The following is a 19,851-nucleotide window of genomic DNA, read 5'->3' as shown; positions in this document are numbered from 1 at the left end:
TTTGCTAATTCATCTGCATACAGTATTACACACAAATTGTGTTCTAACTATACATACCATTTACTGCACTGTACATACTGTTTTACATTTCTTTTCTATATATAATGTACATAGTCTTGCTATACATATTCTTTATATCTATCTGTCTGTCTGTCTGTCTATCTATAATTTTTATTTATTTACTTATTTTTTTGTCGTGAACTACCTGTAAGCAAAATTTTATTCACGTTTACATTTAAAAAAATTCTTTTACAACAAAGTGCCAATAACCTGTGATCAATGTGAAATTTCTAAAGTAAAAATAAGTGTAGTTTTAACAGTGTTCTGCCTGTTACTAAATGCTTTGTGTATCTGTAGATCCGCTATGGTCTGTGAATGTAATGCACACGTGTAAAATGCAAAGATGAAGCATAATATTGTTCTTGTTCTGGTCACTCAGTTTTTTGTGAAAGGATAGTTTGTAAATGTAAAAATCCTCATATTATAATTTACTTTTTGTACTAAAACAGGAAGAACAATCTGGAATGGCCATTATCTATACGTTTTTAATGGTATTATTTTACTGGTCTGGTCTGCTTCAGACCAAATCCAAACTGGGCTGAATGTGACCCCTGAACTAACATGAGTTCGACCCCCCTGCTCTAAACCCTGTGCATCCCCACCCCCCAGCCCTGCCCCCCAGTGTCTGTCTGACCTGGGCCAGCCTCTGCTGACTCTCAGGGTCTCCTGGTTTGGCGATCGCCCTCTTGGTCTCCTCAATAAGGTTGGCGGACTTATCCATGACGTCACCCGCACAGTCCAACATGGCACCACGAGCTGCGGCGTCATCTGTGGTGGCAGCGACTCCTCTGGCAGATGAGGCCAAAGACTTCAGAGCCTGAGCCACGTCTCTGGCTGCCATACCTGAACCCCACAGGGCAGAGGTGGGAAAGACAACAAGGTGAGGCACACAATCTGGATCTTAACCCCCATCAAATTTACCATGAGCTAAGCAAATCCCTTCAGTGCCTTCACAAAAACAAAACACTGCATAATTGAACAGTATTTTACTTGATCACTGATTCATTCATCAGGGTGCTTTATTTTTATCCAAATAAAAATTCTAGACTTTTTCAAATCTGCTATTTTTTACCCAAGACCTTGACTTTATGTACTTTAATACTTGTGTGACGGCCCCGCACCTCTCGGGCACTAGGGGCGCTGTCAGTTTTCTTTTACAGACGGCGACGGCATAATTGGTGACACCTGTGGCGGTCCAGGCCTGACTATATAAGCAGCTCGCCCGTGATGTTCATTGGCTCTCTGGCTCCCTGGTTGGCTCTCTCTCTGGTCTGGCCCGGTCAACTCGCTCTCTGTCTGCTCTGGACTGGTCTCGGTGCCGCTGGCTGTCTGGTCTGGTCCTGCTCTGCCCTGCTCCTCCTGGCTGGCGTTTTTCAGCATTTTTTGTGTTTTTGTTATTGTTAATTTACTTAATAAATCCTTGTTACTTTTTCACCACCTCCGTCTCCATTCTGGTCACCACCTCAGAGCCGGGTTGTGACACTTGTGTGCCTACTTTTTTGGTTGAGATTGTACCTGTTGTGTGTAGTAAAGTTTTTCTTAATAAATGTACGAATGAATGACTGCATAATTCACAGTCAATTATGTTTAAAGGACAGAAACATTTTCAAAATACATGAAAATCAAAAAAATGCATGGAAATCACACAAACAAGTCTCACTAGACTCATTCCAGTAATGACCGGTCAGTGAAATCATATCAAGTCTTTTAGATGCTTTCCTCATGTATTTCTTATATTGCAAGATTATAAGCCTTAAATCATACTTTAAAATTTGATGACGAGAGAAACTTTTTTACATTTACATTTTTTTACTTCCAGAAAACCTCAGATCAGCTGAAACACTCAGTTTATTTAAATCCAGGTTGAAGACCCACTTGTTCACAGCTGCATTTGAATAGAGTTTTTATTCTTTTAAGCTTAAAGCTTTATCTGTTTTATCTGCTTACCTGTTTTATTTATTTATCTGATTTTGTTTTGTTTTTTTGTTTGTTTTTCTCATGCCTATACTTTTTATTGCTTCTGCTGTTAATGCTTTTAATGTTTTATGTAAAGCACTTTGAATTGTAAAACCTGCCTTGCCTTGCCTTACATTCTTTATTAAGACTTTCACACAAATTTCCAGACTTTTCAAGGTCTGGAAAACAGCGTTTCAAAATTCCATAATTTTCAAGACTTTCAGGACCTGCGCAAGCACCCTGATTCATTCATTATAGAAATGTATTGCTTGAGTAATCTCAGTATATTAAGTATAACGAGGTGAGATAACACAGTAGCTGAGGTCATCCACAAAGCAGGAGGGTTGAAAGTTCAGTGTGTGGCTCCTGTTCTCATGTGGAAGTGTTGCCCCCAGTGGTTCCTCCACTGGTGTATGAGTGTGTCTTTGTGTTTGAACGAATGAATGAGACACATTGTAAAGAACTTTGGAGAAAAATCCCGAAGTGGTGTATAAGTGCAGCCCATTCACCATAACAGGATGTGAGGTTCACAGAGCAAAAGTATGGTAGGTGTTTAACATAACTAAGGAAAAGTTCAGTGGTCAAAAGCATAGGAAGGAGGCTAGTTATTGAGACTTTTTACAGATTTAAATGTAAGGGATGATGTTGATCTGTGTGATGTTATGTAACCTTTTCCAACCATAAAACTGCCTCTGTGGTGTAACATTAGGATGCTTCGTGTCTCCATATTCTACAATACATTTATTCCTTTCAACAACCTTCAAGTGAAGTTCTCTTTGATAGAAAGATGTGCAGTTTTACCACGACACACAGTTTATTTTCAGACATTATTTGATACTTTTCATGTAGTATACTGTTTGTGAGACCATAAATATGTGGGAGTGAAGCTCGTCGGTAAAATGCAGTTTGTGGTGTTCTTTATCTGATGGAGTAACACCCACCTGTGTAGTTCTCGTTGCCCTGAGTGGCCTCACTCAGCAGCTGAGCGATGGCTGAGCTCACAGCCTTGGTACTGGTCCCCAGATCCTGAGAGCACTTCTCCAGCTGAGCAACACAAGACAGCAAGTCACAAACCAGTTCAGAATCCATGTCATGAAGAGTTCAGGTGTTATGTGATAAGTTTGGTAGCACTTTTAGCTCACACTTGAATGAATGAATGAATGAATGAAATCTTTATTTGGAACATGTAGACAGTGAAATCAAAACAAAAATCAACCAACAAAATATAAGTACTGGTACATATAAATGATTGATAAGCAAACAAACAACAACAAATAAATAAATAAATACATACATAAATAAATAAATCAAATGAAATGAAATCATACATGCTCGAAAAGGAGAATGAAGTACAAACTTATGTACTCCTACCCCCAATTACTATTCCTTCTGATCTCTATATAACAATTAATTATTTTGTATGAACATCAATACAATAATAATAATAAGAATAATAATAAGAAGAACAATTACAACAACAACAACAACAACAATAATAATAATAATAATAATAATAATAATAATAATAATAGTATAACACTATCACACACCCTTTTTCCTATATACACTAATATGATAATACCCATTTACTACTTATTCAACCATATATTAATACCAGATATTAATAAAAACTAAAAAAACAAAAACAAAACAATGCACTTATAAATTATATTTGACACTGAGCTCCTCTCTCCTCTATTCCTCTATTCACGCCCCAGCACATACGTGTTACTGACTCCCCTTTTTCCCTGGAGTCTCTGTGCTTTTTGTCCTCACAGGTTTTCCCTGGATCATCTCTGCACCTGCTGCTGTGGTCCTGCTTCTCTGCTGCCTCCATCAGCATTATTCATTTATCCATATAGTAGTGGCAGTGTTTATCATGTAGTTACATAGATGGTAGATGTTTCTATTATTGGTACTAACAGCTACAGTATTAGTATATCCACTGTTAGAAGTTGTATTTGGAGTAGTAATGACAGCAGTTAGGGGTGTTTGTACTGGTTACTGGTGGTTATACTCGCAAAAGCAATTCGAGTTTTTAACAGTTATAGTTCAGTTTGTTGTGCATCCATGTGTCTCCCCCAATCTCTCTTTCTCTTCCTCTACCCCTCTCTCTCTCTTTAACCCCAACTGGTCGAGGCAGATGACCATCCTCCAGAATCGGGATCTGCTCCAGGTTTATCCCTGTTTTTCCTCGCCACTGCCACCAAGTGTTTGCTCCTGGAGGATTCTGCTGGTGTCTGTGAATTTGCTTAAAAGTCTGGTTTGGAACAGCTCTAAATGTAAAGTGTCATGAGATACAGTAACTTTGTTATGATGTGACGCTATATAAATAGTGCTGGTTGATTGACGAGATTTTCATTTCTTTTTTTAATTCAGTACACATTGTTTATCTCTTATCGCCAGACATACCACTGTAGAAATAAATTAAGAGAAAACTCCCAATTTCCAGAACTGAAACAAACTGAAAAACATGTATTTTTCGAGGTAGGTGCAAACTACGTCCTTAATTGATTTGAAATTGTCTCTATAGTTTAAGTGTTCCCATAGAAACTGTCTATTATACATACTGGTTATTCTACTGGTGTCTACAGCTGATTTAAAAATAAAAAAAAGTTTTTTTAATGTTCAAGTTTAGTAAATATAACGTGTTTCCTAGATACTGCAGTTTTTTGTTTTCATTTTGTTATAAACTGTGTAAGTGTAGAAAAGGTAATCACACAGGTTATTTTAATATAAACATGACTGGACTCACATTAATACCATTTTTAAAGATTAAGTAACAGCACAAACTAGACTTTTACATATAAATCCAATGTTTCTGGTCGTCGCTGTACATTTCAGATACAATAATGTGTGTCTCACCGTCTCTCCAGGCAGTGGTTTGAGTTTGCCCTCCTCAGATGCAGCCTTGGCGTCCTTGATGTCCTTCTCCAGTCCTCTGACCATGGACAGGGCGTTATCGATCTCCAGTGGGCCACATGCTTCCTGAGCCTGCATCACATAATATTAATATGAACGTAAAATCTAAAACACTATCAGGGTCCAAATATGAACATAGGTATAATGAATCCAGACGTACACATCATATAAGATATGATTTAACAACATTATTACCGCGAAAATCTGTAAAAGTGAGCGTTTGTTTAAGTTGTTTATTCTTAACTTATGGGTGTAGTATTTGATGCACAGTATGTGAGGAAATATTTGGAGTTATATTGAATTTTTTATTATTAACAATAATTTAATAATTAATTTCACCGGGAAAAAAGCTTGTTGAGACTAAAAATCGCTTTTGCAAGAGAGTCCTGGCCAAATATTACTGGTAGAGTGTTCTAAATACAGTCGAAGTCCGTACCTTCTGTGAGGCGGTGCGTAGTTCAGCCAGGGCACTGGCCAGGTTCTTGGCACACTGGCTGAGCTGCATGGCTGAGGCCTGGTCACTGATGGTGGGAACGGTGGCTTTGGAGGCAGTGACCATTTTGGCACCAGGCTGCCGGACGAGAGCAAACAAACTATTACTAAAACATGTACGTCAAACACAAAGGACTTTTGTATGCAGCAGGTCATCAGGCTGTCCTAAAGATGAAGCTTTATCTAATGCAGGGGTGTCGAACTCATTTTCTTTCAGGTTCCACATTCAGCCCAATTTAATCTGCAGTGGGCCAAACCAGTAAAATAATAACATGACAGCCAATAAATAATGACAACTCCAAATGGTTTTTGTGCAAAAAATGACATTAAATTATGCCAGTATTTATCTACAAACTATCCAAACAAAAAGGATGTGAATAACCTGAAAAAAATGAAATTTCTAAAGAAATATAAGTACAGTTTAATCAATATTATGCCTCGACTTATCATTTATACATATGCATTGCAGATCAGATCTACAAAGACACAAAACATTTAGTAACAGGCAGAATATTGTTAAAATTGTGCTTAATTTTCTTTAGACACTTCAGGTTGTTCATATTTGTTCAGGTTATTCACATTTTATTGTTACAGGATAGCTTGTTAATGTAAACATTTTCATAATTTAATGTTTTTTGCACTAAATCAAAGAGAAAAAATTGGTGTTGTCATTATTCATAGGTTATTATGATATTATTTTTGAGTTTGATGCCCTAACTTGCACTTTGCAAATTCATCCCAGGGGCCGGATTAGAATCTTAGGTGGGCCGGTTTTGGCCCCCGGGCCACATGTTTGACACCTGAGATCTAATGTGTTCAATCAGTCACATTACTCTAACATGGAGTGTTCTTTTCTTCACTCTTTGTCCAGCACTGTGGGCAGTTTGTGTTGTTCTAAGTGTGCTAATATAAATAAACTTGACCTTGAACATGATGTTGACATTGTGTGGGCTCTGGAGGACATGAAAACACTTTGCAGACCACTTGAACAACAAAAATCTGTGCAGTTTTTAGATTTGTAGAAAACTAAGTTGCACTAAAGTTACCAACGCTGTATAATCCACACAGCAGACATAACATCTACATTTGAGGGACCACATTATGTAAATGTGACTAATTATCAGCGCTGCTACTGCCACTCAGCCCATATAGTTTTGTGGAATTGTATGTTGTGTGATCTGCTTTAATTGCAGTGATCTAAGTGCAGAAATGGGAAAGAAACACAGCCTCTGTAGTATGATGATGATGATGATGATTTGGACTTAATGGCACTGAGTAGTGAGGTGCTGAGTAAAACACGCAAGTTTTTATGGTATCTTAAGATTGAATGTTTCAGCAGGAAAAATATACATAATCCATGTTTTCTCCTTGACAATCAACCAAATAGACTGGTCCATAATAATTAGTTATATAAATAATTAATAATCTGGTGTTGTGGACTTAATTTGGTAGTATGCACTCATGATCTGAGTGTTGTTTTGGATTGGTTCTACTGTTTTAGTCTGTGCTGCCTCTTGTTGGCCATTCAAATCCATCATCTGACCACTTTTATGGAAACTTTAGAGTTGTAAGTTTTACACTGCAGTGTTAATTTGATATTTTTAGGATTTTCATTTTAATTTCTTTCATTTCATTTGACTTAAAAGAAAGCACTCAGGTTGCTGTAATGAACATATTAAAATAGTTACTAAAGACATTAGTTTAATCTGTAGCATTTTACATTTTAAAAGGAACGTCCCTTGGTAGGTACAGCAGTTTAGGTTCTGCTGAATTATAATACATATTTGGGAGTGAAAGTCACCTGGAGGAAGTTCTGACTGGCACCGATGAGAGCCAGCTGAGCACTGGGGCTGTCGGGCTGAGACTGGCTGCCTCGGACTCCCTGGACCAGCTGAGGGATCTGCTCAGCCACCACCTGATGGCAAACGCACACAGTTCATACAGCTGACAAAAGTGTATATTTATATGTAAAATTTAGCTTGTATATTGTATATTTTTGTTTTCTCATACACAGTTATATCTGCTCCTCTGATTATGACATGTGCTATGCTATGTGAAAAAACAGTATGAAACAATATTACCTGGACCTTTAAGGATGGCTATAAAATATATTAAATATTGTACTTTCCAAGTATATTTTGCGTTCTCAGTCTTGTTTTGAGTTTACCTTGCAGCTCTGGACCAGCTGTTGTTGAGCAGCCAGGTTCTTATTGGACGAGGCGGCGTGTTGAGCAGCAGCGATCGTCTGAGTGGCCGCTGCTGCCGCCTGTTTGGCTGCATTCTGAAGTGAAACAGGAACCAAATGTGTGTCAGCTTCAGGTGATGAAACACAATTTTCATTTCATTCATTTCGTTTGTGGTAAAGCAGTTCCAGCAAGAACATGTGAGTGAGTAAATCATAATCAAAAAACAACTCTTTCTGTACAGTCTATGACTGAAAAGCCTATGGAAAAATACATTTCCAGAAAGATTCCACTCTTTTTATGTACTTTTCATGAGACTAATAATGAGATTAAATGCTTGATGTATTTTTACCTCCAGTTTATTGACCAGACGTTTCTTGATGGCGTTCTGGGCGGCTAAATTGGTAGCCATGCGCAGACCTTCTGCAGCCTCTCGTAACCTCTGCTGTTGCTCCTCGCTGTCAGGGTTTGCTGCAGCACCCTAAAGAGAAGAGCAATTATGAGTAACGTTGTGACTATATGTCAGTATAACAATGCAGTTTGCTCCACAAGAGGATTAGTCTCTGTAAACTCAGTAAAATCCCTTCAACCTATTTCTAAATAAATGCTCCAAAGGTGTCACAGACCTTCGCTGCCTCCACCATCTTGGCAGTGGCATCAGCCAGCAGCTTGGCAGCTGACAGCAGCTTGCGTGAGTTCTCCAGGTCTGATTCGCCTTCTGCGTCCATCTTGATGGCATTGACCAGATCAGAGGTGGCCTGAGCCAGGATACGAGCCTGACGGACCATCTCACCTGGTGGAGAACAGGAACAGCAAAGTCATTACAGCAGTGGTCCCCAACCCCTGGTCCACGGACCAGATCATTTGGTCCTGGGCCGCAAAGAAAAAAAAAAAAGTTGGTTAATATTAAAGCAATTTTTTCCATTAGTCTTGTGGACATTTTATTTTGAAAAGTGACTGTTTCCGCCCTCGCCTCACAACCACTCATAAATCAGTAGAAACACAAGCTAAAGAAATGAGCCCAAAACAAAATTCACTGGAGAACTTTGTTGGGAAGAAACAAGGAAATGATGGGTCTGCAGAAGAGTCACAAACTGCCTGCAAACACAAAGCTGCATTTAGAAGGAAATATCCTGATTCCTGCCTTAGTTCCAGGTTCATCCAACAGGTGACACACAAGCGCCTCCAAACTGCTCCAGCACATCCATCCATGTTTGAGACAACTGCAAACCTCTGTGCATTCTGGATTAAAGCCAAAGTAGAATATGTGGATATCACCACAAAAGCTCTGACAGTCCTTCCGTTTCCAACCTCATATCTTTGTGTCTGGGTTTATATACAGAACATACCTGGACTATGTGTCTCCATCAGCCCCAGATGGGACTGTCTAGCTGCAGGGAAACCAGTCCAGGGTTCCACTTGTTCTACATTAGGGTGAGTTGATATACTACTGTAGAATCACTGTAATTGCCTGATATACAGTGGAAGTGTTTCAGATCACATGCTCTGAACTGACAGAGGCTTTTGTTGTTGGAACCCCTGCACCTCTACCCGGTCCATGGAAAATTTTCATGCATGAAACCGGTCCGTAGTACAAAAAACCCCACTGCATTAGCGGGAGATGTCATTCCGGGATCTGCTCTTAGAAACACACAACAATGTGTAATATTCAGTCCACAAGTTATTAAGAAGTTAAAGGTGTTTGATAGTCAGAGGTATGTACTTCTACAGACACAATATGATATATATATATATATATATATATATATATATATATATCATGGGAGAGGGGTGATAATATTTAGCATTTTTTCAAATTTGATTTTAGAAAAACTGGACAGGAAAAGGATAAGTCCTTTTATGACTTTTTTGCTGCTTTAATATCAGCGCAGAGGAGGGGAGTGAATCATAGCTAGTCAGACTGTAGTTGCATCACAATGGAGTCTGTTACAATGCACAGCTTTGCATGCATGATATCAGATCTAACAGAGGAAGGAACTGATGAAACCACCAGTCTTCAAGTCTATCAAAGCTATTACTATAATATTTCATCTTTATATGTATGAGAGAAAATTGAGGCTTTCCTGTGGGGCATTTTGTGAGGGCCCTCTGGTGGCCACACAAGTCCTGAGCAGGTGCTTAATACCTAATGCCTCAGGTCACCTCAGAGTTCAAAATGTACTTATTTTAACATTTACCAAATAATATTTTAGATTTTATTATTTGCTTGGTTGTAAATTCACACTGAGGTTCTACATATAAGTAGAAAAATGATCATATATGAGTAAGAATCTTTTCCTGGCTGAGACTATTATTCAAAATGCATGAAGATATAGACCAAATAATTGAAAAAAAAAAAAAAAAAATCTGATGTTTTGAGAAGTCACAATATTTTGACAAAAATTCCTAATATTACATGAATAGATAAATCTGGTAGAATGTAGTCTGTTCTCCTACAGTTGTAATGTTTGTGTTTCATACAGTTTGTCCAGAACTCTGCCGCGAGGCTTCTGACCCGCACAAACAGGAGAGCCCACATCACTCCCATTCTTAAATCACTCCATTGGCTCCATATTTTATATCGTTTCATTTTAAAATTCTGGTGCTAACTTTCTGGGCTCTACATGGCCAGGCCCCTGCATACATTGCTTCCCTGATTGAGCCCTACAGCTGGGCTCGTAGCCTGAGGTCTTCAGGGCAGCACCTGCTGATGTTTCCACACCTGTTTTAGCACACGGGGTGACAGGTCTGTTAAAGCTGGAGCATCTCTTTGTCTGTGGAATGACCTGCCTCTACATCTACAGTCCATGGACTCTGGAGAGAGTTTGAAAAAACACCTCCAAACACTCCTGTTCAAACAGGCTTTGGAATTTCCTAACTGACCCAGGGCTGCTACATAATGACTGCACTTTATGTATTTATTATATTTAAATTGTATTTTAATTGTATTTTATTGTTTGAATGGTATTTTAATTGTATTTTATTTGTACTGTTTATTTGTACTTTGCACTGTAAAGCACTTTGTGACTGTCTGTGAAAAGTGCTCTATAAATAAAAATTACTCCTTACTCATACTGAGCGTTAACAGTGTGATCTAGGTGAGCCCTCCACCTACCGGCATCTCCCATCGAGCTGAAGATGTTCTCAGTCACGTCCAGGATGCGGTCAGTGGCTTCTCCGTGGCGTCCGATGGGATGACCCCCGCTGGCGTACTGTTTGATGTGCTGCAGCAGTTCGTTGAGGGCTTGGGTGACGCCGGTGGCTGCCACACCCACCTGTTTGAGGAGGCCCTCGTCACTGGTGGCTCCCTGTGAGGCCTCCACGCAGCCTTCCACGGACTTGGCCACCAGCTTACCCGCCTCGATCAGCTGTTCCTGGCACACGGGGGAGCTGATGGTGGGAGCAACCACCTGGACGTACGACAAGATGGAAAACAGAGTTAAATATGACAAAAACTGACAAATACTGTCTCATTTGATAGTTTTTACTGCTGCTTAGGATATTTTCATTTCAGTCCAACTTTTTTTATTATCATTCCCTCTTCTCTGATTACTGTACACACACTTCAAATCTACTTCAGCTGACGTAACAGTTCACTGTAAAGGAGTTATGTTTGTATGGTCAATTTAATCTCCGGGCTAATAATTATTGAGATCAGATTTCAAAAGACAAAGGAAACATACTGTTTGTTCTAGATACACTGGCATTATAAAATAACAGAACAGATTGTCGGTCCTGGAGGCAGTGGAGTCAGCTGACCTGCAAGTAGCTTTATAACATGTCGTTAGCCTCATAGCATAATTACATAAGTCATACACTATATGGACAAAAGTACTGGGACAGGTGGAATTTAGGTGTTTCTTTTCTAACAGAAGTCAAACAATAATGACATTTGTCATAATGTGATAAATATCATTTCATTGGTTTAGTTTTGTTTAAATTGTTATCCTTGCTTCCAAAATGCCTCCAAGACAGTTTTTACATAATTTCTCTAAACATTTCTTATCCATAACTAGGATTTTAAATGTTCTACCTCTAAATTTATGAAATATTTTTTGAGCTCTGACCAAATAATAATTTTCTACCACAACTAACCATCTACTTTCTTCACATCAGGAAGAAAAATCTCCCATTAAATTTAAAAAGGAAATATTGATGTTTTTGAAGTATATGGACAAATATATTGGGACAAATCATGGCTACAGCTGTAAAATGTCCTGTTCATGCTGATTTGAGATATAAACATCAATAATAATAATTAATATGATGTTTATTGCAACATAATTTGCTATTATTGTTTTATATCCCAGACCCCTGATAGAAAAGAAACACCTGAATTTAACGTGTCCACATACTTTAGTCCATATAGTGGATGACTTAGGCAATTATGCTATGAGTTTAACGATGTGCTGCATTTGTTTCTGAGACATGATGTATAAGGAATAGGGGTGTTAGAAAATATGGGTTCTGCAATATATCGCGATATTTCATTTCACAATACTGTATCGATATTAAAAGGTACTGTATGAATACTTTTTAGGTATTTATTTAAATGCAGATATTGTGGAGGTTCATTTTTGTTTTTTGGTTTTCTTTATTGTTTATATCTTATTTATTATTATTTAACACTTTTATTAAATACTGGTTATTTGAATCATCCTAAAAAGCACTTTTTTCTGTCTGAGAGGCAGATGGGAGTTCCTTTGTTGGCATTGAACTCAAATACTTTTCTGATGTTAGTTGTGAACTAATAGAATCTGAACATTTGAACAGGATCTGAAACTGGAATGTCTGTAAAACAGAATTTCAGTTTGAACACAGTTTGAACATTTGGTGATAGAACATTAGATCCTGTTGGGATCAAATAAAAATGTGTTTAATATTTGTGCAGATTTCTGCTGGAATTCAATTCTTCCAGGAAACAATCATTTGAAATAAGAAACAATCAAAAAATTGCCTTTTTAACATTATCATGATATATCATGATATATTGTGATAAATCATATTGTGATCCTAGTATTGTGATTTGTATCGTATTGCCAGATTGTTGCCAATATACACCTCTAATCAGGAATATATTGCGTTACCCATTGTGACCTAGGCCTCTTGTAAAACCTACTCTGTTTGTTTCTTAGGTTTCTGATCATAATTTAGCCTGATATTTTTTTCCTTAATAGATGTAAAACTCTTTAGAACCGGTAGAGGTGACCTACCCTGGTGCAGGCTACCAGCTGAGATGTGGACAGAGCGCACTGTGTGGCTGCGGCAATGACACGGTTCTGTTGGGCTGAGTCCTCCGTCTTCTGGGCCACATTCTTTGCTTTTAGAACCAGAGCAGCTGCAGCGTTAGCCACAGCCTTCGCCAGCTGCATTAGCATGTCCTGCAAAAAGCAAACACACTCATCAGTTCCCATTATATATGCAACACTGAGCCCTGCATCCCTCTCAGGTGAACCACAGGAAAAGTAGGGCTGGGTACCGGAACCTTCAAAGCCACTGAGCAACATGTTTAGATATCATTGAGTATTGAAAAATGTCTTGTATTTTAGGCCAAATTTGACGTTTTACACCGATACCCAGTCCTGAAGAAGAGTTAATACTGATAATGTCAGGCTGAATTCTTACCCCTGAACTATTTATGTTATGAGAGAAAAACAGGATGATTCACAGTCACCTAAGAATGATCAATTATTTTCACTATGGATCAATCTGTTGGTTAATTTCTACATTAAAAGTTTAAAACAAAAAATATGGAAAAATGTCAGTTACCATTCACCGTGGTTCAAGTTAATGTAGTGAAATTGTTGCATTGAACCATCCGAGCCCAATATAATGAATTTATTACTCTATGTGACAAAGAAAAGTGTTAATCATTCAAAATTAAGAAAATGGAATTGAATTGTTCTAATAAAATATCTAAACAGATGAATTTATTGTCAAATTAAATGCAAATTAAATATCAGTCAACATACAGGTGTAATTGGAGCAGTTAGCAGCTGTGCTAAGGATCAAAGTTGTTATTCAGAACTAAGCATTGTTATGATTGGTCAGACTGGATTATGATTGTATTGGAACAGATCGATTTGGCCCCTCACAAAGACGCATTTGTCTTTTTTGTTACCATCATTTGACAATAAGACGACACTCTCCTTCTCGTATCCCTGAAAGATCCTTTACCTAAAAACTGTTAAATAATGACATTAACTAAAAGAAACACAGGAAAGAGTTTAACAGCACAACAAAATACACTGTCAACTTAGAAAACAGTACAAGACTTCTGACAGGTTTTCAGTTATTGATATTAAACATTCTGCACTTGACAGTAACCCCTGTGCTTGGTTTTCATGTATTTATCAACATATTAACACACTGGAATTTAAATGTTCTACCCACAATCAAGGACTTTCTTCAAAAAGAGCAAACAGTTCATGATTGTTTTTGTAAAGACACCAAATGTTGTAAAGCACAGTGTCAAACATGTGGCCCGGGGGCCAAAACCAGCCCACCAAAGGGTCCAATCCAGCCCGCGGGATGAATTTACAAAGCACAAGTTAGGGCATCCAACTCAAAAATAATATCATAATAACCTATAAATAACCTTGTTAACCCTGAGATAACCTTGTTGTGATATTGGGCTATACAAATAAAGTTGAATTGAATTGAAAATAAATAAAGACAACAACAATTTTTCTCTTTGATTTAGTGCAAAAAACATTAAATTAGGAAAACGTTTACATTTACAAACTATCCTTTAAAGTGTGAATAACTTGAACAAATATGAACAACCTGAAATGTCTGAAGAAAATTCAGTGCAATTTTACTATTTTCTTCCTGTTACTAAATGTTTTGTGCCTTTGTAGATCAGATATGTAATGCATATGTATAAATGATAAGTCGAAGCAGAATATTATATATATAAATAATATATAAAATTGTACTTATATTTCTTAACAAATTCCATTTTTTTCAGGTTATTCACATCCTTTTTGTTTGGATAGTTGGTAAATGTAAATATTGGCATAATTGAATGTTATTTTTTGCACTAAAACAATTTGGAGTTGTCATTATTTATTGGCTATCATGCTATTATTTTACTGGTACGGCCCATTTTAATCTGAAGTGGCTGAATGTGGCCCCTGGTAGAAAATGAGTTTGACACCCCTGTTTTAAAGGTTCAATATGCAGATGCAAGTATGTGATCACATGAATCATGCACTTCTGTGCACTGCACCTCTGTACATCTTGGAGGAAGGATGCTTCCTCTGGCAGGTGCCTACCTTTTTTTTCAGATCTAAATCTAAATCTATTGCTAAAGTAATGATTTTCCTACTTGCTACATCCATGACAAAAGTCTGTGCACTAATTTATGTGTGGAAGACTTTCTGGAAAAATCCACTGCCTCTCTTCTGCAACATTGTGCAACACTAGTTTATGTTACCGACCTCTATTTGTCAGGCTGGTAACTGTATTTACCTGTGTAACATTACAGAACAGAGATTTGAACACCTATAGTATTTTTCAAATGTCGTATTTCTTTGGGCTCACCTGGAACTGTGGATCAGTGTCCGTCTCTCCTATGTGAGACAGCAGCTCTCCACTGGCCTGGCCCACATTTCCTGCAGCCTGCAGCAGGTTCTGTCGAGGCTGCAACCCAAAAACCCAGTTAGACTTTTCACTGGATACTGGTATTCACTGGTTTATGCTACTTGAGCAAGCAGGATAGCTAATTTTAAACCAACAGCAACAGGAAGAGAAGGATGACTCCATCTGAAACCTGAAGCTGTATGGTCTGTATGCGACTGAACGGCATATTTGACTGAACAAACAACGACTTTTAACGACATCTTGAGAATCTAAATCAACCTCAGAGAGTAGAAATGACAGCGTACCTCTGTGTTTGCAGGCTGGGCGGTCTTCAGCATGTCCGAGACCGCACAGGCCAGGTTCTTGGCAGCTCCCAGCAGCTGCTGCCCATTCCCACCTTCATCCTCCATGAGGGCTGCCAGCAACTTAACGCCCTTTGACATCTCAGTCAGGTTGGATGAAATTGTGGTAACAGCACAACCCACTGCTGTGTAGTCTGTCTCTGCTGGATCACCTGAGCACATGGAAACAGACAGAAAATAATATTACTAATGCCTAAAGTTAAAAATACTACGGTTACCCACTAAGAATGTCCAGACAGGGTGTTAGTCATGATCCAAATGTAAGTTAATGTGTCAAAAGTTTTAAAATTCATTCATTTATGTTGGAGAATCCTTTAACAGCCTTATACAACTTCTTAACTACAGAAAACTCAGGAGGGTGAAAAGATAAAAAAACAGAACAATAAGGAATAGCAACTAAATATGTGTTTGTACAGGGTGTTTGCGGTTTATCCACATTAAAAATTCTAGACTTTTTCAAAACTGCTATTTTCCCCCCCACACCTTGACTTTATGTACTTTTACACTTCATGCCTACTTTTTTGGTTGAGACTGTACCTGTTGTGTGTAGTAGAAAAGTTCATTTTAATAAATGTGAATTATGTTTCACTGACAGAAACATTTTCAAAACATGAAAATCACAAAAGTGCATGAATATCACACAGAAAAGTTTCACTAGAATCATTCCAGTACCGACCAGTTAGTGAAATCATATCTAGTTTTATATGCTTTCCTCATGTATTTCTTATCTTACAAGATTATGTGCCTTTGAACATAACATTCGACTATGAGAGAAACTTATTTCCATACTTTATTACAAACTTTTCAAGGTCTGGAAAACAGCCTTTCAAAATTCCAGACTTTTTTAAGACTTTCAAGACCTGTGCACGCACCCTGTTTGTACCATACATTATAAATAAACTCAAACATAATTAGAAGTTTAGATTTTTTTAAGGCGAATCCTATGGAGACTGGAATATTTGTAACCATCTTTAATTATGATTAAGCGTGAAACTGTAAAATCCATTCTTGAAGAACATATGGAAACATGACATCAGGCATTTGTTTGTGTGTTTCTACCTGCTGTGAGGTTGACCATGGAGGCAGTGCCTGCCGTGATGGCATCCACCTGGGAGTGGATCTCATGTTTGGACTCATCCATTTTGTTTTTGCGCCAGGCTTGAGATGCCTTTGGATTGAAAAGGAAAAAAAAAGCCTTTTGGTTACATGGCTAGCAAGGATAGAGCTTAAGACCTGGTAAGTACCTGAATAACTCAAGGTTCAAGGTTACTTTTTTTGTACCCGTGGGTAGATTTGTTTTGCAGATGAGGTGATTGCTTTGGCATTACAGCAAGACACACATTGAACATGTTAGACAGGTACTTGATCGAGCTTACAGACAGGACAAAAAGTGCTCAGTGTTCCACCATTCAGCAGTACAGCAGCATGGATAAGGAAAAGAATAAAATAAATAAATAAGATCAAATAAATAAAAACAAGATGCAATAAAACACAATAAAAACACAGAGAAGATAAAAACAGTCTGGGATAAAAACCAGGATAAGGACATAACATTTAAAAATTAGAAGTCACAATAATAATAAATAGAGCAAAGAAATAGAATAAATAACTAAAATAAGTAAATACAGTGCAATGTCACTATTTCTTCTTGAGCTCAGTGACGGCGACAGGAACAAAACTGTTTTTATAAATGCTGTGTCCTACACCTGGGACTAAAAATCTCCGTCCAGAGGAAAGGAGCTGAAATTTACCCGGTAAAAGATGGGAGTCATTATTAAGAATTGATAAAAAACCATCCTCTGGACCTGTTTAGTGGACAGGGAGAGGGACAAACTGTTGAATAACAGGAAAATAAATTAGGGTGGAACTCACAGCATCTGTTCCCAGAGGGGGCAGAGTGTCGAAGTCATCCAGCGAGGCCTGGGCTGCCTGGACAGCCTGCATACTGGAGTTAATGGTTCCAGTCAGGGCTTGTTGGGCTGAAGTCTATAAATACATGTGGATAATCAATGTTATTAACTACTGTTTCATGTCTTAAAAAGGTAATTTCCCACTGCAGACAGTTTAGATGTCCTCCTTCAGTGAATTACCAGTGGGGGCATGTGTCCCCGGTGCATCTGTCCACTGGTGATGTGCTGCTTGGCCTGAGGCATGGAGCCCATCTGGAAGCTCTCTGGACCTCCAGCTCCGGAGCGCATGATGGCCGGCAGGGCCACGGAGCCCGTCTCCGCTTTCCCCACCTTGTTGAACTGCTGCTGCAAAACTGTGGATCTGAGTGTGATGAGACAAAGAAAGGAAACATGGATTATTTCTAAATGAATCACTAATTAATGTCTGATATAATGGGTTGTAACTCAAGAATTCACAGACCAATACTGGAAAAGGCAAAAGACGTAATATTTTGAATGGAAAAGTCAAAGGTGTTCCCCTCTTTATACCAATTCCTACAGTCAACTGTGGTGTCTTGTCACAGTCTCAAAACAGAGTCGACGTCTCTGTGTAACTAGTGGTCTGATGTTTAGCCCTGCAGTCTGTGTTGTAGGTTTACTCATTCATTAAAAAGGTAAATAACACGAACAACTGATGGAACCAAATCCCATTCCCATTCCAAAACCTAAACAAAGTGAAAAACCACTGAAGTAAAGATGAATCAGTAACACAAATACTTACTTTTTGGGTGACACAGAGTCTTCCAACATAGTCGACTCTTCATCTCCCTCCAAACCGAAATGGTCTTTACTCTTTTTCTGTGAAAATGCAGCAGTGAAATACAATGGTGACCCCAGTGGACCAAGGTTATTATCAGTAACAAAAACTAACGAAACGATGAAAACTAGAATTGAAAAAACATTATCGTTAACTGAAATAAAAAAAAACTATAATTAAGAGAAAAAAACGATAACTGAAACTGTATTGTGTGTTTGCAAAACTAACTAAAAAAGATAAAAAATTATGGATAAAATTCCCTTGGTTTTCGTCTTTGTCAATGTCGGATTGATATAAAGTCAATTTATTTCCCTCAAGCAATTTTATCTAGTGGCACCATATGATATTTAAGGGTCCGTCACTTGTGTTCACTTGTGGTTTCCAGTCGTCTTCTGGTCCCCACTCTACCTGGAAACATGGAGACTAAAGCAGCAGAGTCCTGTCTGGGATTTATTTGAATAGGACCACAGAGAAGGAGAGAAAAAAGACCACTAAACTAAAACTAAACTAAACTAAACTAAAACGAAGGATTTAGAAAAAAAAAAGAAAACTAATACAAACTATCAAACCTGCTCTAAAAACAAATTAAAACGAACTGAAATAGAGAAAAAAAGTCAAAACTAAATAAAACTAAACTATAATGAAAAATCCAAAACTATTAGAACCTTGCAGTGGACTGGAAACTGTGTAAATTCTAATGATTTTTCATTTTAAAAAATAGTTGACAAATGCAGACCTATTTCTATAACAAGCTGTATGTCTGAAGGGGTTATAGATAGATTTAAGAGAGGTTTAGACCAATTCAACAGCATGTTACTACTGAACTGTAAAACAAACACATTTACGGTGGTTGTTACCTTCTTGAGGATGATGTCGATGTAGCCAGCAATAAGCTGAGCTATCTGCTCTCCCTCAGTCGTCTGAACAGAGTAGTAGCCGTCTTGGTAGTCACCAAAGTCCTGAAAGAACAAAAAGAATCACAGGAAAAACTCTGTAGTTTATATTAGAGACAAAATGAGAGTAACACATGATACAACAACGTATTTAGTATCAGATGTTTTAAGTTGGCAATTCTTAAATCCTGAGTTTCCATTATTTTATGCGTCAAATGTCAATAAGTCAACAGGAATAGCTTTTTTTTTTTTTTGGGGGGGGGGGGGGGGTCATACAACACATTTTTATCTTGACAGATGGAAAAAGCATTAAGTGGAAAGAAAGTGATATACAGAATATGAGCAGAGAACCCCATTGGTGTTGCAGTGTTCCAGATGAGAGTGGCAGTCAGTGCGGATACCTGTTCACTGAAAAGGCGAATATGTCCTGTGGCTCAGAGAATAAACTTTAAAACAGCTCTGCTGGTCTATGTCTGTCCATGGTCTAGAACCAAAGTCCATCTGGGACATGTCTCAAATGAACCATCTCGGACCCTGAGAACCTCATGGACTGGTCTTGTGCTGGTCCCAGAGTCCGGACTAAACAGGTGCAGCTGCGTTGCAGTTCTATGTGTTTCAGTTCTATGCAGCTAAACTCTGGAACAGTCTTCCTGATGTCAGACAGGCCTCTAATGTGACAATGTTTCAGTCCAG

At 38.1% G+C, this 19,851-nt stretch overlaps 1 protein-coding gene across 2 annotated transcripts in view; it reads right to left on the bottom strand.

The window, feature by feature from the left end:
* The window catches only part of tln1 (talin 1), a 124,102-nt gene that overhangs the window by 53,954 nt on the left and 50,297 nt on the right, over nt 1–19,851 (bottom strand). The window contains exons 12-28 of one of the 2 annotated variants that reach the window (XM_030148819.1): nt 19,123–19,224; nt 18,230–18,306; nt 17,650–17,830; nt 17,432–17,545; nt 16,619–16,727; nt 15,503–15,711; nt 15,159–15,257; nt 12,827–12,994; nt 10,729–11,023; nt 8,240–8,406; nt 7,966–8,094; nt 7,598–7,711; nt 7,232–7,345; nt 5,375–5,509; nt 4,882–5,010; nt 2,958–3,060; nt 695–903 (exon numbers count right to left, since the gene is read on the bottom strand). In XM_030148819.1, coding sequence (XP_030004679.1) covers nt 695–903; nt 2,958–3,060; nt 4,882–5,010; nt 5,375–5,509; nt 7,232–7,345; nt 7,598–7,711; nt 7,966–8,094; nt 8,240–8,406; nt 10,729–11,023; nt 12,827–12,994; nt 15,159–15,257; nt 15,503–15,711; nt 16,619–16,727; nt 17,432–17,545; nt 17,650–17,830; nt 18,230–18,306; nt 19,123–19,224 — 2,454 coding nt within the window. Of the gene's footprint in view, nt 1–694; nt 904–2,957; nt 3,061–4,881; nt 5,011–5,374; nt 5,510–7,231; nt 7,346–7,597; nt 7,712–7,965; nt 8,095–8,239; nt 8,407–10,728; nt 11,024–12,826; nt 12,995–15,158; nt 15,258–15,502; nt 15,712–16,618; nt 16,728–17,431; nt 17,546–17,649; nt 17,831–18,225; nt 18,307–19,122; nt 19,230–19,851 lie in introns of those variants that run through there. The other variant, XM_030148820.1, reaches the window with a different exon arrangement.

The sequence above is a fragment of the Sphaeramia orbicularis genome, chromosome 12, assembly GCF_902148855.1.
Source record: "Sphaeramia orbicularis chromosome 12, fSphaOr1.1, whole genome shotgun sequence".
Lineage (NCBI taxonomy): Eukaryota > Metazoa > Chordata > Actinopteri > Kurtiformes > Apogonidae > Sphaeramia > Sphaeramia orbicularis.
This window is presented reverse-complemented; position numbering and strand designations above follow the sequence as displayed.